General features: G+C 43.1%; 1 protein-coding gene across 4 annotated transcripts in view; it reads left to right on the top strand.

The window, feature by feature from the left end:
* The window catches only part of DOCK5 (dedicator of cytokinesis 5), a 145343-nt gene that overhangs the window by 62417 nt on the left and 58154 nt on the right, over positions 1-24772 (top strand). For 3 of the 4 annotated variants that reach the window (XM_053366504.1, XM_053366506.1, XM_053366507.1), the window contains exons 9-23: positions 825-906; positions 4341-4470; positions 7231-7303; positions 9015-9157; positions 10200-10325; positions 10973-11097; positions 11835-11933; positions 13099-13171; positions 14333-14436; positions 14975-15161; positions 16096-16193; positions 18500-18589; positions 19607-19707; positions 21975-22109; positions 23795-23906. In XM_053366504.1, the coding sequence (XP_053222479.1) occupies positions 825-906; positions 4341-4470; positions 7231-7303; positions 9015-9157; positions 10200-10325; positions 10973-11097; positions 11835-11933; positions 13099-13171; positions 14333-14436; positions 14975-15161; positions 16096-16193; positions 18500-18589; positions 19607-19707; positions 21975-22109; positions 23795-23906 (1678 nt within the window). Of the gene's footprint in view, positions 1-824; positions 907-4340; positions 4471-7230; positions 7304-7329; positions 8023-9014; positions 9158-10199; positions 10326-10972; positions 11098-11834; positions 11934-13098; positions 13172-14332; positions 14437-14974; positions 15162-16095; positions 16194-18499; positions 18590-19606; positions 19708-21974; positions 22110-23794; positions 23907-24772 lie in introns of those variants that run through there. The other variant, XM_053366505.1, reaches the window with a different exon arrangement.

Raw genomic sequence — 24772 nt, 5'->3', positions numbered from 1 at the left:
GTCCAGACTTGTATCTGCTTGTTCTTATAATGAAAAACATTTGTTTGTTGTTGCTTATGCTCTGGCTAGCATATAAATTAAGGTTCATAAAACATCATTTACCCACACATTGAGGCTACCTTCACAACTGAATTGGCAGGTGAACATACTGGCAAAATTCAACTCTGCTTGCTTCCACCCTCCTGCTGTTTCTGACAAGAAGAGAAATGAACCTTTGAGGTTTCCCCCAAATCTCTTTGGTGCATGGCTGGTGCCTTTTAGCCTGAGCACTGGAAATGTTCCCTCACTTGGTGTCTGAAATGGAACTGTCCATTGTCTCATCATGGTATGCCATCCCATGCATATGTCCAACCGCTGGGCAACTTCATTAATTTTGGTGGGGTTGCGCAGGGAAAATTCCTGGTGGGTTAGGTTTCCACTCTTCTGCCTTCATCTGCCTCCTGATATGGCAGATCCTTTAGATGGAGAACCTGGGGCCTCCCACAAGATGATGGGCTCCAACTCCCATCAGCATGTCCAGTGGTCAGTGATGATGGGAGTTGCAGTCCAAGAACATCAGGAGGGCCACAAGTGCCCTGTGTCTGACCTAACACTCTGAGCAAAATCATTGCCTGGTTTTTCTTTCTGTGAAATGCCAAAGCACCTGAAAGTTTGTTTCACCTGGACGCAACAGTTGCTTCTCTCTGAAGTTCTGTACTTTTCTTTTTTCTTTTTTGCCATTGGACAAAGTGATTCATGATTTAATTAGCATAATCAAGTATGATGATGTGACCTAATTAACCTAGCCTAGCTATAACAATGTGTGTTTTATTTATTTTTTGTAGTGAAAACTACCTGGTTCGTTGGGGAAGTAATGGAATGCCAAAGGAAATTGAAAAACTTAATAACCTTCAAGCCGTCTTTACGGTAAATCCTGTTGCTCTACGCTTGAGAAAGTTTGTTCTTCCCTGCCCTGCCTGCAGCTAAGTTATTTGTGGCACTCTTCTTATAACTGTTGCTTTATTACTTTTGTTGTGATAGGCCTTTACATCATTGCAGGAAGCAGTGGAGGCCATCAGACTGGTTGCTGTTTAAATGCAGATTGTTAAGCCATCTGGCAAACACAATACAAAGCCAAACAAGTTTTTATTTTTTAAAGGTCATTTTGACATGCTGGCTCGCCTTCATTACTTAAGCTCTGCTGATTTTGCAGGATTTTCAGGCATTACTTTGGTTCTGTAGCTTCTGACCAAAGAACAACTGTGAAACCTGAATTACAAGTGCCTTGTAAGGCTGCCCTAAACCCTTAAAATCGCTGGTGACTTAGGCAAGTCTTGCCTGCTTTGATTTTAAAATAGTAATTGTAAGCCCTTTGCCTGTTTGTTCAGTTTATTTAAGATGTGGCTTAAAAGTGAAAAATCCCAATGAGGAAAATGAAACCAAAAATGAAACAGGAATGTTTTCAATAAGTACAAAATTATTGCAACTGAAATACCATTGGAAATTCAATCATGCCTGCTTGGATCCTGAAAAAATAATAAAAGAGATGTATCTTCCTGGGAATAAAATTCCATAATTTCAGTCCTGTCCCATATCAACACTCTCTGTTCCATTGACAATGGGACATACTTCAACTTTGTGATGGAAACGTAGAAGATGCTATGATCTCTGAAGCATCGACAGGCCTAAAGAGTGCATTTTGATAAACTGTGGTGACCATCTTTTGGTGGAGTCAGCAACAAATCATGGCTTGCAAACATGGTTTGTTCATGGTAATATAAACCATGATTAAGCTTCTGAGCCAGGTTTGGACAACCAAATAAGCCATGGCTTAATAAACCCTGTCTTGGCATTATGTACGAGCCAGGCCAGTATATAGAATTCACGTCCCATATATTTGTATCTTTTTGTTTAAGTTTCTAGCCTCTGCTACAGAAATAAGAGTTTGAAAAGGGGTGGTGTTTTTATTGAAGAATCAGAAATAAGGATTGTAGCTTATTTTCCTGTGTCAGGAGTCAAGAGGCATGACAATGGGAAGAGACAGCTTGCATGATTTATGCTAGCAAGGCAGGCATGTATTTGTAGAGGCATCTGGAGACTGCTCTTACGGGTGGCACTGTGGTCTAAACCACAGAGCCTAGGGCTTGCCAATCAGAAGGTTGGCAGTTCGAATCCCCGCGATGGGGTAAGCTCCCGTTGCTTGGTCCCTGCTCCTGCCAACCTAGCAGTTTGAAAGCATTTCAGAGTGCAAGTAGATAAATAGGTACCACTCCGGCGGGAAGGTAAATGGCATTTCCGTGTGCTGTTCTGGTTCGCCAGAAGCGGCTTAGTCATGCTGGCCACATGACCTGGAAGCTATACGCCGGCTCCCTCGGCCAGTAAAGCGAGATGAGCGCCGCAACCCCAGAGTCTTCCTTGACTGGACCTAACGGTTAGGGGTCCCTTTACCTTTACCTTACATATTTACAGAACTTCTTTTCTCCATCAACTTGCCCAGAATCCCAGACTATAACATAACACGGAAGCTCTAAACAGTGAGAGGTTTTTTATGCAGGCTGATTTTATATGCATTGGTTTCCAGTCTTGGATCATCAATCTCAAAACTAGAAATAACTCTGTTCTACTTCCCTGTCAGTGGCAGGTTTGCATTAGATGGAAGTATGATGTCATCATTTAGTGGTGGAATGGTTAATTATTGGCTCTCGCTTCCTGGCGAGTAGTAGAGAGGTTTTCTGCAGAACAAGGAAGTGGTGGAGGGTTGTGTTATAAGTTCATCTCAACCACTTTGATTTGATCTCTCACCTGGAGGAGTTAGTGTCTGCAGGATCCTTTTACCTGGTGTAGCAAGTCTTGGAACATGACTGACCTAGCTGTAGTATCAAATACTTATAACCTTACTAAGGGTGCAGCCCAGTAGGAATTTGCTGTCCTTTCCTCCCTACTATCAGAATTTAGTTTTTAAACACTTTGGAGAAAGGAACCTGCAAGTTGTATCCCAAGTTCTACTCAGAGTAAGCCCATTGAAATGAATTCACCCAATTTCCATTAATTTTGGTGGGTGTATTCTGAGTATCACCAACATTACTTTCCTTCCTTGCTTTTTAACTTTTCTTTTTGGTTTTGTTACTCTATAGAGTACCATGTACACTGATAACACTATATCAATTTATTTTCATTAGGGCTGCAGTGTTGTGGCAATTTATTCTTGCAGATGGATCCATTAAAACACTTTCAGCTTTTTAGAAAGCCCCCCAAATTTCAAGTGATGGCAGAATTTTACTTTTTGGAAATTAGTTTTAATGTAAGTAGTTAATGTGCAATGACAGCGTTCCTTCCTCTGTGGTTGAGAGAAGAAGGGATGCCTCTTCTAAGTCAAGGAGGCTGCAATGTCTGTGCCCATCATATGAAAACAAAGAAGATATGTTTTTCCCATTGCATTTTTCTCATATGTACATTTGTGCAAATTTTACTTATTTATTTACGTATTTTATATTCTGTACCGTCAACATAGAGCTACACCCCCAGTATGGCTAGTAAGAAACAAAAGTACAATTTGTAAGTAACCAACCAACCAACCAACCAACCATTAAGCTTACAAACTAACACAACAAATTAGAATGACAAACTAAAACAGCAACAGCTGACTTAAACAGATGGTGAAAATCCAGAGTCAAAGGGATGTTTACTTTAGCTGTTCTTAAAATCTTAAAATATTCCCCCCCTAGTGCCTAAATGATAGTAAAGAAGTATGTAGGCAGGTCCCCTTGAGGAGTGCATTCCAAGGGGCAGGGGCTACCACAGAAAAGGCTCTCTCTCTCCAGAGACCACTTCAGACAAAGACAATAACAATCTCAGTGCATTAGCAGATTGGTATGGTAGAAGGTGGTCTAACAAATATCTGGGCACCATATATTCAGAAAGCGTTACCAGAGATGTCTAGTAAACCAGATCATTAGTTAGGTGTCAACTGAGGGCATTTGGTGAACCAAATCGACAGTGAGGGGGATTGAGGATTGGAATGATCATTCTGTGGTATTATGGCAGTGGACAAAGTGGTAGTGTACTTCTTGATTTTGTGGGAAATGTATTGTTATGATTTGTTTTGATATTAAATATGTGGTTGTTGTTTTTAGAAAGACAAATTCCAGGCAAGCAAAAAGACTCCAGGAGGTGCAAAGCGGGGCTTTTGAGGGGTGTGGCTCAGGAGGGTGTGTGGCCGGAGGAGAGTCCTATCCCTATTTCTGGGATTTTGGATGGTTGATTGACAAAGCCATGTTCCTTTCCGCCCTCTCACTCACAATCTAGTCTGAGGTGATTTTGACTGTCTTTCCCTTCTGTAATGACTTCTGTTGCCCTTTTAGGACCTGAGCAGTTCTGACCTGATCCGGCCTCGAATCAGCTTGGTGTGCCAGATTGTGAGAGTGGGCCACATGGAGCTCAAAGAGGGCAAGAAACACACCTGTGGACTCCGGAGACCCTTTGGAGTGGCAGGTATGGTGGCCCATAGTAGCGCAAAAGATCTTACAGTGGTACCTTGGTTTGAGAACAGTTCTGTTTACGAATAATTCGGTTTACGAACTCCGCAAAACCAGAAGTAGTGTCCTGGTTTGCAAACTTTACCTCGGTCTAAGAACAGAATCCAAACAGTGGAAGGGCACCGGCGGCGGGAGGCCTCCTTAGGGAAAGCGCGCCTCGGTTTATGAACGGTTTCGGTTTAAGAACGGACTTCTGGAACAGATTAAGTTCATAAACCGAAGTACCACTGGATTTGCAAGGCAGTCCTATAAAAAATGGATGAAACGGGTAGGGCAATAGTCCAAGGCGTGAGCTCAAATTCTGACTTTGTCCCTAATGAGAAGTTGGGATGTGCGAGAAATTAAATCAACACTTCCTGAATCAATATGCAAACTGAAGTGTAGCTATCTTTTGAAATTTGCGCTTCTCTGAATAATGTAGTGCAGTTCTCTAATGTAAATAATGTGTACCAAAAGGAATGCACACACATAATTGTTAGGGGAAATTGTTTGCAAAAAAAATTATGTTGGGAGGAATATGTGTGCAAAAGCATACAAAAAAAAATCAAAAGCTTGTGTGGAAATGAAGCAAACTGAATTTAAGTTTAGGAAAATGTGAAACCAATATTTGACAGATTTGTCCATCCCTTATTATAGGCTGTAAGCAGAACTTGTGTCTATCGGACAGATATGTGGGATTAGTAGATGAGCATGAAGTCTCATTATGAAGTATAATATTTTTCAGAGCCACTTTTGTAGTGGCTTGTTCATTACAAAAGCAAATTTCTAGTCCTTATGAATATACAGAAAAACATGGTAAGCCAGGGGCAACCTATGATGAAATCTCCAAAGTCATGTAGGACCTGAGCCATTTCAGGGATGGGTTTTCAGTTCCCTGCAGGTCCTCTCCGCCATGGCCCCTTGGCCCACCTATTTTTCAAGTCTTTTTGTGAACCCATCTCCTTCCATTCCTTGGGGATGTGAGGCAATATTAAAGTAGGCTAAAATGACACTTAAGTTACAAATGTTACAAACATAAGAAATGGCTTTCCATATAAAAAGCAGGCCCATTTAATGGTGGCCCTCCTCCTTTCTGTGTCACCACCATCTGGTCCTCTGATGTGCACTGCATGCAAAATGTTCCAGGTTCAGCATTCAGGTGGGGTGAAGAAACATCCCTGTTGGAAACTCTGGAGAGCTGCTGATAGTCAGTGTAGACAATACTGAACTAGATGGACCAGTGGTCTGACTCGGTGTAAGGCAGCATTCTGTGTTCCTAGCTATGATCTCTCCTTAAAGTTGTGATGGTTGGCTCAGAACCTGAAGAAGATTTCACGTTCAGTGAGCTTGTGGTTTAAGTGATGTACTAAAAATGTTATTGCCATATTTGCTCTGTATTTTAACACTCCTAGTAACACCAGCTCCTCATTTTGTTAAATGAACGGGTTGAGAAATGTATGAGAGAAGTGTCTTACTGTTCCCGGCTGTTGGGGCTCCAATCCAGAAGCAGTCAGCTTGCAAGGAAGCAGTGGTTTCCCAGCTCTGTCACAGCACAATTTCACATCCCTTTCAGGTGGCTCCATTTCACCCAGCTAAAGAAACAAAAATGAGTTGATTTTAGAAAGTTTGGTGAGTGGCAGTGAGGGATGATTGGCACCTGTTTGATTCTCTGTGGACTGAGAGCTAGTGTTTAAATCTGTTACATTTTATACTGTACCTTTTCTCCAAGGAGCTCAAGCCTTCCCAGTTTACTTTCACAACAACCTGGTGAGAAAGGAAGGGTTGGTTGAAAGAGACCGATAGTCACCCAGTGAGTGTCAAGGATGAGCTTCTTTGAACATCCTAAGAGCCCAGCACAATTGGGTGCAAAAGTGCATCTGTTCCAGTCTCCTGTTCTTACAGTGGCCAACCAGATGCTTCTGGCAAGCCCACAAGCAGGACCTGAGTGTAACTGCACTCTCCCCATTTGTGATTCCCAGTGTCTGGTATTCAGAGGTGGTAGGTAACCAAGTTTTGCTCTGAGAAAACCCATTGAAATCAATGGACTAAGTAAAACTTAGTCAAACACTACCTGTACTGCCTCTGATAGTTGAGTTAGAACATGGCCATCATCACTAGTAGTCGCTAATAGCCTTAAACTTCATGAATTTGGCTAATCCTCTTCTAAAACCATCCACATTGGTGGCCATCACTACCTCTTGTGGGAGTGAATTCCATAATTTAAGGGCCAGGATCAAAACAATATAAACAGGTAAGTTCCCGCAAGCCTTCTTTCATTACAGATACACCTGCATGCTCCATTCCATGCCTTCTCAACTTGTGCCATAGCCAGTATGTCACTCCCAGAATATGAATATGCTCCCAGAACCACAGAATATGTGGTTACATATTCTGGCTCGCCTGGAATGGGACAACACCCACCACACAATCACTTTCGCTGTCCCAGTCAGGCAACAAAAGTGGACTTCTGTAGACTCTTCTGTAGACACCCATTATATGTGGTTACTTGTGGTCCAGGCCTGCTGAACAGTTAGCCTTTCTAATTCAAGTTGCTTTTACTCAACTCCAATATTTTGGCTGATGGCAATTGTTGTCCCAAACAGCTGGAGGGCAGTAGGCTTGACATAAAATAATCTTAAATGGCTTGACATGAAATAATCTTCTACTGTTAGTGAGTTCTTCATTGAAGCCCCTTTTATTATGGTGATGTAATTGGTTAACTTCTGTCTTATCCTAGTGATGGACGTTACTGACATCATCCATGGAAAGGTGGATGATGAAGAGAAGCAACATTTTATTCCCTTTCAGCAGTAAGTATTGGGGAAAGGTTCTGAAAGCAACATTTTATGGAGATTCATTGTTTGTGTTTGCATTCAGCAGATCTGTGCACATTTAAAGGCACAATAAATACTTTGCTGGATCAGACCAATGGCTCACCTAGTCTTGCATCCCTCTCCCTACAGTGACCAGCCTGAGAAGCCCATAAACAGGGCAAGGAGACAATAGATCTCTCTTAAGGCTTGTTTACCTGCAGTTTGCATGCACAGGTACACTTTCTTTGAACACAGGATCCACAGGCAGAGTTGGCATCATTTTATGCAGAATTTCTGCTAACATTGACAAATGTGTATTGCTTCAGCATTTTAACTTGCAAGCTATATATAGATGGCCTTGATTAAAAGTTAGCATTTCAATAGAATAAAATGGCTGGCAACCCTCTTTGTACTTTGAAAAGTATTTCAGAAATCATTAATCAAACAAATGGCTTTCCTGGCTGTGGATTCGAGAGGTAGGCACTCAACCATATTCAGTCTTACTATATTTATTGCTTTCATCATTACTATCTGCTCCAGAGTTCAACACAGTAAAGCATTGTGAATAAAATAACTCAAATGTTGCAATTAGTTTATGTGTATAACAGAGTTTTCTCCTAGAATAGACCAAACATGCCTGGTAAAAACATCAGCTTTGGGGTCCAGCACAGACAAAACTCTGAGCCTCTCTTAGTCTTGAAGAAATTGGGTTTAAGGTATGAGTTATGAATCACAGTTGAGTGGAGAACATGTTCGTTGTTGGCATGGCAGACGTCAGTGGCAAAAAACCCTTTAAGTGTGGGCTAAGCTGAGGGGGGAAATCCTCTTGTGGGAAGAGGGAGATGATTCTAAATAGCTGGTCCCAATCCCTTAAAATAGGAATGGAGAACGTGTGGCCCTCCAGATGTTGTTGGACTATAACTCCCACCAGTTCTGACCGTGATTGTGCTGACTGCTAGGGCTGATGGGAGTTGAAATCCAACAACACCTGAAACCTCTGCTGTTTTGTGTGTGCCAGCTTATTGTGTGTGTAAGTCTGAAGTTCTGTTGAAAAGACTTTGGACCTGTCCCAGCTGTTGCCATATAGATCAGTTGAAAGGAAGAGAGGAAGAGGAAACCCTGCTAATGACTCTTAACATTTGGCCAAGGATCTTCACTGAATTTGCATTACATATGTATTCGGAAAAGCGCCAAGGTCCCAGGGCATGGCTAGCCCCCACAAGAGCACCTTTCTGCCTCTCCTCAATTTGTAGCTAGCACATTTGCAAAGCTAAGCAGGGTCCAATATGGTTTCAAATTAGGTGAGAGACCATGTGTTGAGACTCCTGCCCTGCAGCGGGTTGCACTGGCTGGCCCTCAGGGTCCCTTCCAACTCTACAACTCTGTCATAGACTCCACCGACTTTGAGGGTGGAGGCCAAAAGGAAAAGGTGGGCAGAGTGCTGGGGGCCACCATCGTTTGATGAGTGGGGTGGGAGTGGCATTCTACTCCCTCAGCTGATGAGAGGGCGCTGGGTGCATGCGTGTGAGAGCATTGGTGGCGACACCCACTCCTGGCATGCGGCCCCTGGACATTCTACCGAAAGTTATTGTGGCAAAGGGAAAAAACGTTAACAACTCCCTGCCCCGAAGAGTCCTGTCTTGTTTATAACACAGAGGGTGCTGGGAAGCAGCTGGAAGTTAACTTCTGTTTCCCATCCCATTCTCAGGATTGCCATGGAAACGTACATCAGACAGCGGCAGTTAATCATGGCACCTTTAATAACCTCTCATGTGATTGGAGAGAATGAGCCTCTCACGTCTGTCTTCAACAAAGTCATTGCTGGCAAGGAAGTGAATCACAAAGGGCAAGGTACACAAAAGAAGTGAAAATGGGTTTTTTTTAAGCACAAAGAATGGGATGGGACCTATGTATAATTTTTACTATTTCCCACCACATGCAATGAAAGTAATGATTTATTATTATTATTACAGTGGTGCCCCGCAAGACGAATGCCTCGCTAAACGAAAAACCCGCAAGACGAAAGGGTTTTCCGATTTTTAGCGGCTTCGCAAGACGAATTCCCCTATGGGCTTGCTTCGCAAGACGAAAGCCCATAGGGAAATCTCCGGGGACAGCGGGGAAGCGCAGCGCACCTTCTCCTCTGTTCCCGGACCTGTCCTGAAGGCTTGCGGTGGGAGGTCCGGGAACAGAGGAGAAGGCGCGCAGCGCTTCTCCTCTGTTCCCGGGGCTTGCGGTGGAAGGAGGGTTTTTCCTCCCCACCGCCAACATGCTGTTCTGAATGTTGGCGGTGGGGAGGAAAGCCCTCCTCCCACCGCAAGCCTTCAGGACAGGTCCGGGAACAGAGGGGAAGGCGCGCAGCGCTTCTCCTCTGTTCCCGGACCTGTCTTGAAGACTTGCGGTGGGAGGAGGGTTTTCCTCCCCACCGCCAACATTCAGAACAGCATGCTGTTCTGAATGTTGGCGGTGGGGAGGAAAAACCCTCCTCCCACTGCAAGCCCCGGGAACACAGGAGAAGCGCTGCGCGCCTTCCCCTCTGTTCCTGGACCTGTCCTGAAGGCTTGCGGTGAGGAGAAAAGCCCTTCTCCGCACAGCCAGCCCGGCAAGCGGTTTCCATAGGAACGCATTAATTGATTTTCAATGCATTCCTATGGGAAACCGTGCTTCGCAAGACAAAAAACTCGCAAGAAGAAAAATCTCGCGGAACGAATTAATTTCGTCTTGCGAGGTACCACTGTATTATCATTATTATCATCATCATCATCATCATTATTATTATTATTATTATCATCATCATCATCATCATCATCATCATCATCATCATCATCCAGTCTGCTCAGATTGCAACCTTCCCCAATGGTATTTGTATGTTAATGTTTCTTTTCTTCCATAGGCCTCTGGGTTTCTCTGAAACTGCTGCCTGGTGATTTAGCTCAGGTTCAGAAGGACTTTTCTCATCTTATTGACAGATCTACGGCTGTGGCCCGCAAAATGGGATTCCCAGAGATTATATTGCCTGGTGTGTGTAGTTCCATGTTAATGGTGATAGCTTCCAAGAAAACAGAGCAGTTATGAAATAAGAGGATCAATTGACTTATGGCAGTGGAAGGGAATCTGTGCGCCCCAGATATTATTATTATTATTATTATTATTATTATTATTATTATTATTATTATTAAAGCCTCAAAGTGGCTCACAATAATAAAATACACAATACTGTGTACAAAATTTATAAAATTTAAAATTTTACAAAATGTTGTTGGACTCCAACTCCTATCAGCTCCAACCAGCGTGGCTATTGCTTGATAATGATGGAAATTGCAGCTGTTTTCTGGCTAAACGTTAGGAAGAACTTTTTGACACTGGAATGGACTATCTCAGAAAGAGTGCAGAGCAAGGCTTCGGAGGGGTGTGTCTTGGAGAGAGTCATGAGGGCCAGACAGAGTGGTCTAGAGGGCCGCATTCTGCTTCCAAGCCTGAGGTTCCCTGCCCATGATAGACACGGTCATGTGTGGGCAGGGGATTTCATCTGGTTTCTAAAAGTGTAACCATGGGCAGATGCCCTCCAGACAAGAAGAATCATTTGCTGTTGAATTTCACATATCAGACTTTGTTCTAACTTCCAACCTGGACAAAGAAACTTTACTATAGCCTTGGTGGTTGCAGGTGAAGTTCGGAATGATATCTATGTGACCCTGATGCATGGGGAATTTGACAAAGGGAAGAAGAAGACCCCCAAGAATGTCGAGGTCACTATGTCTGTGCATGATGAAGATGGCAATCTCTTGGAGGTAGGAAGGGGCTTGGTAGGTGGGAGGCAGAATCATGATTAAAACCTGTACTATTTCTCCCCCTAATCAGCTGTGAAGAGTGATCAAATGAGAGGCTTTTGCCTGTGGAAAGTTTGCCCACTAGGAAGCTGCCTTAGGCCATTGGTCCATCTATGTCACTAGTGTCTCCCGTGACTGATAGTGACTCTTCAGGGTTCCAGGCAGAAGAGTCTCTCCTAGTCCTAACTGGTGATTGAACTTGAGACCTTCTGCATGAAAGCAGGTGCTCTGCCACTGAGCTACAGCCTTTCCCCAGTTGAAAATGCAGTTTCAAACAGTGCGTAATTAACTTACGGGATTTGCTGCTATGAGATGTGGTGGTGGTTACAACAAGAAAGGATTAAACAAATTCATGGAGGGGGAGTCTTGTCAACTGAATCAGGGATGGGAAATTTGTGGTGCTGGGGCTCCAACTTCAATCAGCCCCAACCAGCATGGACAATGGTCAGGTATTATGGGAGTTGTAGTTCAAAACACGTGGCACACAGAAAAAGCTGGTGCCAAGGCTTCCATCACTTCTTCATGGTATGTTTAGGACCCTTCACTGTCCCTGAAGCATTTCACCTGTCTGTGCAAATCATCTGCATGTAGTGAAGAGTTTCCTTATATCCAGGGTTAAAAATGGTCATTCCCTTCAAAGATTGTCACATTCTTTGATTTGGTTCTGCTTTTTAATTTGTTTCTCGTGTCATCCAAAGAAAGCTATCCATCCAGGTGCTGGTTATGAAGGTATCTCTGAATACAAATCAGTTGTCTACTACCAAGTCAAGCAGCCTTGCTGGTATGAAACTGTCAAGGTGAGATTGTGCACCATTGCTAGAGTTCTTTCCCTGAGCTGCAAACTTGTAATTCACTGCTAAAAATGAACTCAGTTCCCTGTGTGTGGTCCTTTGGGTAGCCAAATTGGCACCACCTAGTCATAAGAGAAAGGCATGGGCAGGCTTGGGAAGCCACAAGCTTTGCAGCAGTAAATGCTGGGTTGGTGGGGTGGAGCCAGGAGTCACCCTCAAGACATTGGTATTGCTGCAGCATACCTGGCCAGGAGTAGGCAGATATACCAGCAGGAGTGCCACATTGGCTACAATGGCCAGTGTGGCACTCTGCAATCCACAGAGCCTTTCCTGACTCAGACCCACCTAGTTGAGCTGCAGCAAGGCCAGCATCAGAAGGTTGACCTCATATCCCAGAAAAGAAAATGGCTGGCCAGCTAGAACTCAGAACAGGAGCACTCAATGCAGCAATGATTTGTGGCAGGTATTGCCCATACCACCTAGAAATCCCAAGTATGAAAGAAGTCTAAAAGTGAAATTTGTATATTTTGTCTTCAGAGTGGGGAATATGGTGTGTAAATCCCAATGGTTAAGATTCTTAAAGAGCAGGTGTCACTTTTGCTTGGAACTGAACTTAAATAATACTCTGTGCTGTCCATTCTTGACTAAAAGCAGAATGCAGATTCTGAATGTGGTTGAATAAAACATCTTGCCAAGGAAACTTAAACTCAATCTTTATACACATTTCAAGACTTAGAATTTGCATAATGTGTTTTTAAATCATAGTGTTTATGTTTAAGATGGAAATAACAGACCAATCCCCCCCTTAAAATAATATTTATTTCCATTGATGTCTAAAATGTTTTGTAATGGAAGAAAAAGCTAATCCTAGATGGCGTTACAGAGACTGTGATTAATGACGTGAGTTTGGCCAAGTAAACTAGGCTACATTATATCTTACTTAAAAACATATGGGTAGAGGGTTTCAATCAGCAATAAATTGCTAGTTTTATGGAATCCTCCTGTCAATCTTGTTGGGTATTCCCAAATACCCTAAGGTGGGGGTCACAATGAATGGGAAGGTTTGCAGGTGGAATCAGTAAATCCTTTTAATGGACAGAGGAATCCCATATTTGTTCTGTAAACTTGGTTTCTGATGTGCATATTTTATAACAAGCTGTCATTCATGCAGGTGTCCATAGAAATAAAAGAGGTCAGCCGCTACCACTTAAGGTTTACATTTCGTCACCGATCATCACAGGAATGTGAGTACTTGGGAGATGAGCAACTGCCTGTCCCTCAGGCATGCGGGCTTCCTTCCCCGATTAAGGGGGCCAGCGCTATGCAACATGCTCATGTCACACGTGCACGCCCAGCGATGTGCTCATGTTATGTGTGCTGGCCATGCAACACGCCACACAGCTTGAATGTGTGACGTGGGCGTGTCACGCAGCATGCACGAGTGACCCGGACACGTCACACGGTAGGCGCGAGTGATGTGCACATATCGCCACACAATATTGAGGGGGCCCGGCCCCTCCTTGAAAATGTTGGTGGTCCCTTGCCCGCCCCATGGCGCCCCTGCTGTCTCTTAAACACAGAAGGGTAAAAATGTCCCTTGAACCCATTGAGGTTGGTGTAAAAGAAAGAAGTGGCTTGCAGTGTGCACGCTCTAATGGGGAACCAGGACGTGGAATAGGCCTGATCAGCCTTTTTCTGATGCCTCCCCTTTCCAAATCAGGAAGGATTTAACATATCTTTTATCTGGGGTGGGGGAGTGTGAAATTTTTCAGGTTTATGGCAGGGTGGCCCACCCTAAGCAGTGATGACTTCATGAATTAAAAAAAACCACCACTCCTGTGGGGTAATTCCCCAATATGCCCTGAATGATGGGGCATTTAGGAGAAGAAAATGGTAACTGGGCCACCAAGGTGGGAACTTTTGCCATCATTGCTGCTGCTAAAGGTATCCTTCCCCTCACCCATATTGGTGGTGAATTTTACCACCTCCTCTTGAAATCATTAAAATTGCCTAAAAATTGCCATCCTCCGCTGCCCCAGAAAAAACTGCTGAAATTTTAATTGTTTCAACTCAATATAAACGTTGAGATGGTTATTACTGTAATGATTATTATTGGAATTGACATGATTCAGCCGGGGGGGGGGGTTGCACAGAAAAGTCCTTATACTATCTGCATTGATATACCACATTTTTCTCCAAGGAGCTCAAGATACTGGTCCCATTTAATCCCCACGATAACCCTGTGAAATAGGTTAGGCTGAGAGGAAGGTCACCCAGTGAGCTTCCTGACTGAGGGGATTTGAGCCTGGGTCTCCCAGGTCAGTCCAGCACTTTGCAGTGGCTTCTGGGTGTACTTCATCTGAGACCAGCAAGCAATACGTTCTCCTTCCTTCCTTCTGCTTCAGCGCGAGATAAATCAGAAAAAGCTTTTGGAATGGCTTTTGTGAAGCTGATGAATGCGGACGGTACCACTCTGCAGGATGGCAGACATAACTTAATAGTCTACAAGGTACTCCTTTCTTTTTCCTTTTTAAACCTCGGTGATATTGGTGAACCTGTCAGAATTTCTTCCTGACACAGTGGCTCTGTCCAGACAACACACTAACCCATAGTTTAGTGTGACAAGAATGAGCTGTGGTGAACCCTGGGCTCGTGAGCTTCTTCCTTCTTAGATGTGGATTTGAAGAGGGCACTGGAAGGGCTTGATTTAGATTAATCACAGATTAACATTTCATCTAAACCCTGAACTTTGACCCCTGTTAACATGGCTGGTTTCAAGGAAAGAGTAATCAAGATGATGCAATAGGTTTGGACGTGACAAACTACGGTTTAAGCTGAGAGAGGTGAGAGGAAGTCTATGGTGGGGAGAGGCTACGATCATTCCTATAACACTTAACTATGGTTTAGCATGATGTTCAAATCCAGCCAGTTTTCTCTTGCCCTAACTAGCTCACCAATGTATAGGAAGAAAGAATAGAATCTGGATGGTTTGTAGCTAATATTACAGCAGTGTAGATGTCTGAAGTTATATTTTATGTGATTCATAGGGAGAAAACAAGAAAATGGAAGATGCTAAGTTTTACCTAACTCTGCCTGGCACCAAAGTGGAGATGGAGGACAGAGATGGTCTTCCAGCCAAACATCATGTAGCCAACTTTACCCCAACCAAAGACAGTACCAAGGATAGCTTTCAGATTGCAACTCTCATCTGCTCCACAAAGCTGACACAGAATGGTATGTTTGACTGCTGGTACAATCCAGGCTTTCCTGCCTTAGCCGAGGTTACACTGGCCTATGTTCCTCAGCCTAGCTGAACCTAAGATATGCTAGTGTAAACCCCTCAGTCCGGGCTCAGCTGGCATATCTTAAGTCGGTGTAATTCACACCAGCACATGTTCTGGGGGATGGGATGCCAGGAGAGTCTTACGCCTATTCCAAATCCCTTTCAGCTCAGCCATGTGATCTAGCAATCCAGTGGAACTTAAGCAGATGAAGAGGGTGGTGCAAGTCAAATTCCTCCTGAATAGAATTTGGAATAAGCATAAATTACACTGGTGTAAATTATGCTGGCTTTCTGCTCTGTTACTTTGCTTTTTTCCAGTTGTGGGGAGGAGTAAAAAAAACACACTTGCAGTGCACTGAAGATTTTCCCCAATTTTGGGAAATGTGCTTGACCTTCCTACTGGCTTCTGAGACTTTGCCTGGCAGTGCCCATTTGCTTCCATGCCCATCTTCACAGCCCTTAAGGATTAGAAACTTGCTTTTCAAAATAACTGAAGCTGTGATTTACAGGATGCTGAAAACTGGCTCGGTAGGGCTTACTTCTGTGTAAACAAGTGTAGAATTGTGCTGTAATTTTCAAATTTCCCCACCAGCACTTTCTAACAAAGCTGATCAAACACATCAAATCTGCCATCATGTGGTTGCTGACAGTTCAGCAAATGAGCAGGGAGGCAGGCAGAGCAAACTAAGGTTGAAACAGGATGCCAAAGAGTATGCAGCCAAGGTGCTGCGTTCTCTAGAACTGCAGAGAAGTTGTTTTTCATATCGTTTGATGCCAGAAATAAAACATTGCTTCCATATTTGTCTTGTACCGTGACCACTAAAGGAAATGAGCTGCATTGCTTATAGTGATCTTACTCCCCCACCCTCATTTTGTCCTTGCCAGTTGACCTACTGGGGTTGCTGAATTGGCGTTCAAACTCCCAAAACATAGGACACAACTTGAAGAAGCTGATGGAGGTGGAAGGAGGAGAAATCGTCAAGGTATAACAAGATTGATCATACAGGCTTGCAAACAATTTGTGCATGCATCTATCTTATCATCCGGAGAGTTTCATTGGAACAGAATGTCTGCTTAAATTTTGTTCTCATTGATGTGCTGGATCAGGGAGCTGATAATTTTAATCTGTCATAGTGTTGCTACAGCAGCAGCACAGTTAGCATGGTTAGTGTCCATATTATGTTTTATACTGTTTTCATCTATCACCATATCTGCACTATACATTTAAAGCACTACAGTACCTCTTTAACAGCTGTTGGTGTCCACTAAACTATCCTGGGAATTGTCATTCATTAAGGATGTTTGGCATTGTTAGAAAACTCATATTCCACTCACAGAGTAGCAACTGTCAGAGGGATTTAACAGTCAATCCCTTATCCCAGTCAACTCTGGCAATTGTAGCTCTATTAGGAAAATAGGGGTTTCCTAACAAATTTCAGAAACCATAACAAGTCCCCAGGATTCTCTCCCCCCCTTTTTTTATTGGTTTTAATTCATTTTGTGACATCGTACATTAAAACAAACAAAAGAGACATGCATAACACATACACACACAAAAGAATACATAAAAAAATAAAAGAAAGAAATAATAATAAAAAGGACAAAAGGGGAAAAAAATCTCCTGACATAAGACAACAACAAATTGACTACATTAACTACATAACACACAACACTGACTGACTTCCCTTCATCTCGGTTTCGGAATATGTTATAAAAATTTTCTATCTGCAGTTTCTTTTCCTCAAAAAACTCTTTACATCACAAGTGTTATATCGCACCAACTGTAATTTTTAGATTTTTTACCTCTGTTTCCATGTATGCCAAAAATTTATTCCATTCTTTATTAAACTTTATGTCTTTTTGATTTCTTATTTTCTGTGTCATTTTTGCCAATTCTAAATAATCAAATAGTTTGGATTGCCACTCAATTATGGTTGGGATTTTTGGTGTCTTCCAATTCTGCGCTATTAGAGTTCTAGCAGCCACTGTCGCGTACTGAAAAAGTGTTTGATCTTCCTTTTTCATTTCCTCTCCAATTATCCCCAGCAAAAAGGCTTCGGGGTTTTTTTTTATAAAGGTATATTTAAAGATTTTTTTTTAGTTCGTTGTAAATAGATTCCCAGAATTTTCTGATAGGCTCACACAACCACCACATATGATAAAAATCGCCCTCCTTGATCTTACACTTCCAACATGATTTATCACCAGTTTTATATATAAAGGATTTTCTAACCACATTTTTAGAGGGCCACTGCTGGAGGTGTGGGAAAGAAACAAAAAATTATTGGAACAGAATACTCCTTGGTGGCTATCGCCAATTGATATCCTGACAATAAAAAAAACAAACATCGAAGGAGAAAGATGGACCTACAAAGATTTATTAGTAAAAACAGAGACCGGTTGGAGGATTAGGCCATATGAAGAAATAAAGAACAAATTGACAGGTTGGATCCAATTTCACCAAATTAATTCTATATGGACCGAGGATAAAAAAAATGGGATAAGTGAGAAAAAATCTAGATTCCAGATTGAAATACTAGAAAGCAAAACAAAACTCCTATCGAAAATGTATAGCCTGTTGCTTGAATGGGACACCAAGGATGAAGAAGTAAAGGAGGTAATAGTGAGATGGGCAATGGACTTCGGATATAACATAGAGTTTGATAAATGGCAGGCATTATGGAATAAAGGTATGAGATTCTCGGCATGTACAACACTCAGGGAAAATATGTATAAAATGATGTACAGGTGGTACATAACGCCCGTAAAACTGGAAAAAATATATAAAACTGGCGATAAGTCCCCAGGATTCTCAGGCAGGAGTAGGCATGGATGTTTAAAGTGGTATAATTGAACTTTAAAGGCATAGTGCAGATGAGGCCTATGTGTCTTTTTGCAATTTTATAATCAAATCATCCAGTTTTGTGCAGTGTTGAGAGAAACAAATACTCGACTGCCCAACTATGAATTTTTCAATTTTTAAAAATATCTGTTTGCAGGGCTGAAATACAGAATTGTGGGATAGACTTAACACTTCATGCTGAGGACCAGCCTCAAAACTGCAGCAGTAGATTTGCCCTAGATTTGCCCATTTCTTCCAGCATGCTTGAATAGTGCCCTTCCCTGTTTGCAGAAGGAGGGACTCTGGCAATGAACCATTTCCTGTCATGCTAATTTGTATGACTTTGAGAAACTCTGTTGCTAAAAGACCTGTAGATAAAAGGAAATGGAGCTATAACACAAGAGCCTTATTAATTACAACCCATTTCTGTTTCTCCTCCATCTCTAGTTCTTACAAGATACACTTGATGCACTTTTCAGCATAATGATGGAGATGTCTGACAATGAAACCTATGACTTCCTTGTTTTTGATGCACTAGTAAGTTGTTCTGACCATTTATCCCTCCTTAGCTCTTCATTAACCCTGTCACCAAAAAGAAAGCTGGTTACAATTCCAGATCAGGCTGGTTACAGCTTCTTCCCAGTGACAGGCTGGTGTGTAAACAACAGCCCCCAAATGGAGAGTTGCTGCTGCTGATGATGATGATGATGATGATGATGATGATTTTTAGAGTGTGGGTGGTCTCTGGCCTGCAGGCCAGGCTTGGCCCAGCAGCCTTTCCCATTTAAGCCCACCAGGCCATTTTGGACAGTCCCCAATAACCAGGGCTTCAAAGCTCAGCTTCACCTGACATCATAGTAACATTCGGTGATTGACAAGTGGGCAGGGCTTTCCATCTGTCAAATTCGGCTCACCTGGGATGGCCCAAAGGCTGGGAGGGATCCCCCCCTTTTTTTTTACATAACGGAACAGGCTTTATTTCCAGTTAGATTTGGGTTCAGGTTCCTGAGTCTCTTCTCCTTCTAAAACAAATATTTGAGAGACTTTTATGACAGCTTTTATGGTTTCAAGCTTCAGGAAGTTGTTGCTGAGCGGGTGAATTTATTATAAGAATTAATGAGGAAGATGACCAGTAGCTCAGGGCCGTAAATTGTTTTGAGCTGGTGTTTATTGTATAAGCCTGTATGCCCAACAGAATTATTAGGATTTAAATACTTTTTAAAAGGAGATTCCTAGCCCTCATGATCATGACTGGGAAAAAAGAAGAATTGATCACCTGTTCTAAAATGCTCCCATTATATAGAATTGTATAGAATTATATAGAATTGTAGAGTTGGAAGGGACCTCAGGGGTAATATAGTCTAACACACTGCAATGCAGGAATCACTGCTAAAGAATCCTTGACAGGTGTTTAAAAACCTTCCTTTTAGGAAGGTTGGCAGTCCCTCCTGTTCTTCCTGCTTTAGCTGCAAAAGCGCAACATGGTTGAAAACTGAAAACAAAAGTCCAGCCAGGTCATGGTGTTTACATCTTGCATATTTCCTCTTTAAATAGGTATTTATTATTTCACTGATTGGAGACATCAAATTCCAGCATTTTAACCCAGTACTCGAAACTTACATTTACAAACACTTCAGTGCCACCTTGGCCTATGTGTAAGTATACACTTTTGTTACATTGCGGACTTGTGCATTTTTGTCATGGGATGACTTACCGTATTTTTCGCACCATAGGATGCACCTTGTTTTAGAGGGGGGAGAATTTCCCCCCTCTTGTTTTCCCCCTCTAAAACAAGGTGCCGTTTAAGGTGCGTTCAGTCGCCTTCAGGCGGCTACCTTGGAAGCCTGGAGAGCGAGAGGGGTCAGTCTCCAGGCTTCAGGTTCCTTTCAACCTGCTCTTTGGGGCTGGCGGGAGGAAGCCCACCACCAGCCCCAAAGAGCAGGCTGGGGAGCAGTGGAAAGGCGCGCAGTGGAGAGGCTGCTGCCATAGTCGCACGTCACCTCTCCAGCTGGGAGAGGGTCGCGGGGCTATGGCTTCTTTAGCCCCGCACGCGCTCTCATAGCTGGAGAGATGGCACGAGGCTAAAGAGGCTCCTGCCATAGCTGCGTGTCACCTCTCCAGCCTGGAGAAGGTTGCGGGGCTATGGTGTCTTCGCTCCATAGGACGCACACACATTTCCCCTTCATTTTTGAAGGGGGAAAAGTGCGTCCTATAGAGTGAAAAATACGGTATTACATGCTTGTCACTTGGTCCAGTTGTGTGGTTTGTCTCTGCTCTTGACACGTTAAGGTAGCAAGAGTTCTGCTTAAAAATAGTCCCTAATGTATAACCCAGCATAGTGAGCCTTTATTTGGAAGAAGAGGGTTATGAATTTCAACCTCATGTGTTAGTACATTCAGTGGGGGTGGGTGTTATAATTGCATTTAGCCTACTGGAGGCAGGTGGAAATCCATGACACCATCTGCACTGTACATGTATATCAGTATCATACCACTTGAAACTGCCATAACTAAGAATCTTGGGAAGTATAGTTTTAGGGTGCTGAGAGTTCTAACGGGACCCCCTATTCCTCTTATAGAGCTACAGCTGCCAGGGTGGTTTAACAATCAATTTCTCTTCCCAGGGAATCTTAGGAATTGTAGCTCTGTGGAACAGAGGGAGCTCCTAATAACTCTCTTAGCAAACTACACTTAGCAGCATTCTTTTCTGAAAGCCATGGCTGTTTAAAATGGCATGATACTACTTTAAATGTATATTGCAGTTGGGTCCTTGATATGAAGGAAATGGCTTGGGGACCTCAATATTTATTTGTTCACTTGTTTGCCACATTCCCTTCTGGACAAGTTTTGAAGAGTCCCATGCCGGTGATGAGCAGGGGTAGAGGTGAAACTGGGCAGAGGAATAAACATAGGATAGTCCTCTGCACCAGGTGGAAGGATGTTCCTGAACCACATCTCCCATCAGCTCCAGACATCATGGCCAATTCCAAAGAGAATGGATGTTGCAGTTCAGCAACATTGGGAGGGACAAAGGTTTCCCACACCTGTTCACACACATCCCTCTCTAGCCTTCACCCAGACAAGCAAAAGGCATTATTAGAGTTCAAAGTCACATTTAAGTCAGGCGGCGGGGGGGGGGAGTGTAAAGTAGGGGGGAGTGAGAGCCACATTCAGTCCCTAAGGCTAAGGATTCCCACCCCTGGCCTATTGGTTCCCGCTCACAGGAACAGCCTATGCGTCTTCATGGCCCTAGTCCACGGACAGTGGGGGGTAGGACACTAGTATATGTGGCCCCCCCTCATGCTTTCTACATGCAGTTTTAATCATGTTGGGAATATAATGACTAAATAAGACTACTTACTCAGTGGCTTAGCAATACTAGTTCTATTCAGAATAGACCAATTGAAGTTAATGGTCAAGACTTAGCTTCATTAACCTCAGTGGTCTGTTCTGAGTAGGAATGGTGTTGGACACAACCCAGGGCCTGAAGACACCTGATGCAGCAATATTGCTGACACTAAGCTAGTCTGTGTGTGAATGGAAGGCCACGTGAAACTCTCACACTCACTTGCCACCTGGAGGCTGATAGAAGAATGGGGATTTGCAATGCAGTTCCCCAACCAATGTGTACAAAAATGTATATATTAGCAGTAAGTGCACATGAAGATGCCTTTATCAGTGGAAATGCAATGCAATTTGCATTTTATTACAGGGGAATGTTTGCAGAATTGTATTTATGAGGAAAAAGTGCATTGCAATGACTGGACATTGTCATGGGGACTTTTTTTTTAAGGTCTGCACAAATTAGTGCAGAAATGTAGAGAACTGAATTTAAGAAATTTTTTTTGGGGGGGAGAAACCTAAACTGACAGATCTGTCCATCCCTACATAGCCCCCCACTTACTTATTTTCTCTTGCCCCAGAAAACTTACCAAGGTTCTAAACTATTACGTTGGAAATGCGGATGACTCCAGCAAGACAGAATTGCTCTTTGCCGCTCTAAAAGCCTTGAAGTACCTGTTCCGGTTCATAGTTCAATCGCGAGTTCTGTACCTAGGGTAAGCAATGGCTGGAAAGGTAAAGGTAAGGGTACCCCTAACCATTAGGTCCAGTCGCAGACGACTCTGGGGTTGCGGCACTTATCTCGCTCTATAGGCCGAGGGAGCAGGCATTTGTCCGCAGACAGCTTCCGGGTCACGTGGCCAGCATGACTAAGCCACTTCCGGCAAACCAGAGCAGCGCATGGAAACACCGTTTACCTTCCTGCCGTAGCGGTACCTATTTATCTACTTGCACTTTTTGGCATGCTTTCAAACTGCTAGGTTGGCAGGAGCTGGGACCGAGCAACGGGAGCTCACCCCATCGCAGGAATTCAAACTGCCAACCTTCCGATCTGCAAGCCCTTGGCTCAGTGGTTTAGACCACAGCACCACCCGTGTCCCTTAATGACTGGAAAACATGGGCATAATTTGTGCTTCTCCAGTTCAGCTACTACTATTTACTTATTCATAAATGTGTGCTCCACCTTTCCTCCAAGGAGCTTGAGGTGGAATAATGCATCTTCCTCTCCCCATTTTATCCTCACCAACAACCCTGTGAGTAGGTTGGGCTGTGCGATTGTGATGGGCAGGCCATGCATGCTCAGCCCCTGTGTGCTTGCTCAGTCCTGAGGTGTCAACTATGTAAATCAGCTGTGCCTGCCCTTCTCTTCAAAAGGAGAGTGCGGTGTGTGTGTGTCAAGTGTTGGAACAGCATCTTAGCTAAGCCTAGCTATGCTGTGCTTTACTTGCTTGTAACCTGTGAACCCGTATGGGGATGCTGCACTGACTTCATCAGTAAAATGTTTTAAAAAAACCAAACCATCATGGTGCCACTTCCAATTCTGAGTCCAAGGGGGAGAGTCAATATAATTGCTACAACACGCTGACTCTCTGTGCACCTAGGCACGTTATTAGCCTCTCTGTAATTATTAGGATCTTATTATCCTGTTACTATTTGGATTCTGCTATTGCCTTCAGTTAGGATGACTGCATACCATTCAAAATGGCTGCTTGTTACCTCTGCGAGCTTAGCATCCCCAACCCACCTTAATAAAAAATAAATAAGTTACACAGCCATGAGGCCTGCTAACAAAAAAAACCAAAAAAGGTTCTCAGCCATCAAACATCTATTTCAGGCTCAAGATTTTATTCTGAGCATATAAAGTCATAGCTGCTGAAGAATTGAGTTGCTTGGTATATACTCTATTTATTAATCAAGAAATGTAATCATTCCAAGAGATTCTATGTTTTAATGTTCAAGGAACAGCACACAGTGATTTCTTTCTGGAACAACACAGCTGAGCTTACAGGAATTCCCCATGTTATTTTTGCATAATTTATTTCCAGAGAATCATTGCCATATTTCAGGAAAGCCCAGTTGTGTTCACAGTCAAGTGAGTGGAAATAAGAAGCTCTTTGCTTCAAACCAACACTAAATATAGAATCATATTTTTCTACTTCCCTCTTGTGCTTCTCTTAGGCTGTAATCCTAATTAACAGTTAACAGCACAGTGTGTGGTTTGCGTGTTTACTCAGAAGTAAATCCTGTGGTGTTCAATGGGGCTTACTGTCATGTAAGGTTGCATAGGTCTGCAGCCTAAAAGCACATAATGTATAGAAAGAGACACTTTTGTTGTAATGTTATTTTTTAACTATAATCCGCAATGGAATAATTAGGGCAATTTTCTTTCTCTCTCTTCTAGGTTTTACGGGAAAAGCGAAGATGGAGATGAGTTTAACAATGCCATCCGCAAGTTGTTCCTCTCTTTTAACATCCTGATGGACAGGCCTCTTGAGGAGGCTGTCAAGATCAAGGTTAGCCGGAGTCTGTTGCCATTCTCTGAAACAGGCGTGGGCTTCAGTTCCTGCATTCCAGGAGTGGCTCGCCTGTGGCCATACCAGTGTTGCTGAACTGCAACTCCCATCAGCCCCAGCCAGCATGGCGCATGGACAATCATGATGGGAGTTGTAGTCCAACAAAATCTGGATGGCCACAGGTTAGCCACCCCTGGTGTATTCTGATTCAGTTTATCTCCCCCCTCCCCTCTATTTTGAAAACATGTTTATTCATTTTTTCAATTTACATCCCACTCTTTGTTGCAAGACGCAATGGCAGATTGTATCAAACATATGATGTTCGATTATCAGTGAATTTGCACTATACAGATCATTATGACTACTTTACTAAAGAAAACTGAACAAAAAGGCTGTTTTTCAGCTGCTACCAGAAGCTATACACTGTTGGCATCAGTCTAAGTAACCCACATATTTATTTTCCATTTGGAACCACCAGCATGGCCTCTCCAGCAGATCGTCATGGGTAGAGGCATTTCTGTACATAAACAAGTCCCAAACTGTTTAGGGCTTTTATAGGTAAAGATCTGATTCGGTTTATCAAGTGGCATTGCTTGTGGAGCCAAAATGGAGCAATATTCACACAGGACAGGGAAGATAGCAGCAGCTTCTGAATAAATGTGACATTTTCAGAAGTTTAAGGAAATAAAAACTTAAGGGGTACTCCCCCCCAAAAAAAGGCCAGCCTTGGCAGTACTGAACATGCTGAGTGCCCATGGAATACTAACTGATCGATGAAAAAGGGGAAAAATTAGAAACTGGGTAGAAGGGGTAATGGAATTGCGTTCCTGGAAACAAGGTAAGAGAAGGGGAACTGAGTGGAATGT

This window comes from Podarcis raffonei, chromosome 15, assembly GCF_027172205.1.
Source record: "Podarcis raffonei isolate rPodRaf1 chromosome 15, rPodRaf1.pri, whole genome shotgun sequence".
In the NCBI taxonomy this organism is placed as follows: domain Eukaryota; kingdom Metazoa; phylum Chordata; class Lepidosauria; order Squamata; family Lacertidae; genus Podarcis; species Podarcis raffonei.
Note: the sequence above shows the minus strand (reverse complement) of the source record. Positions and strands in the feature narration are given on the sequence as shown.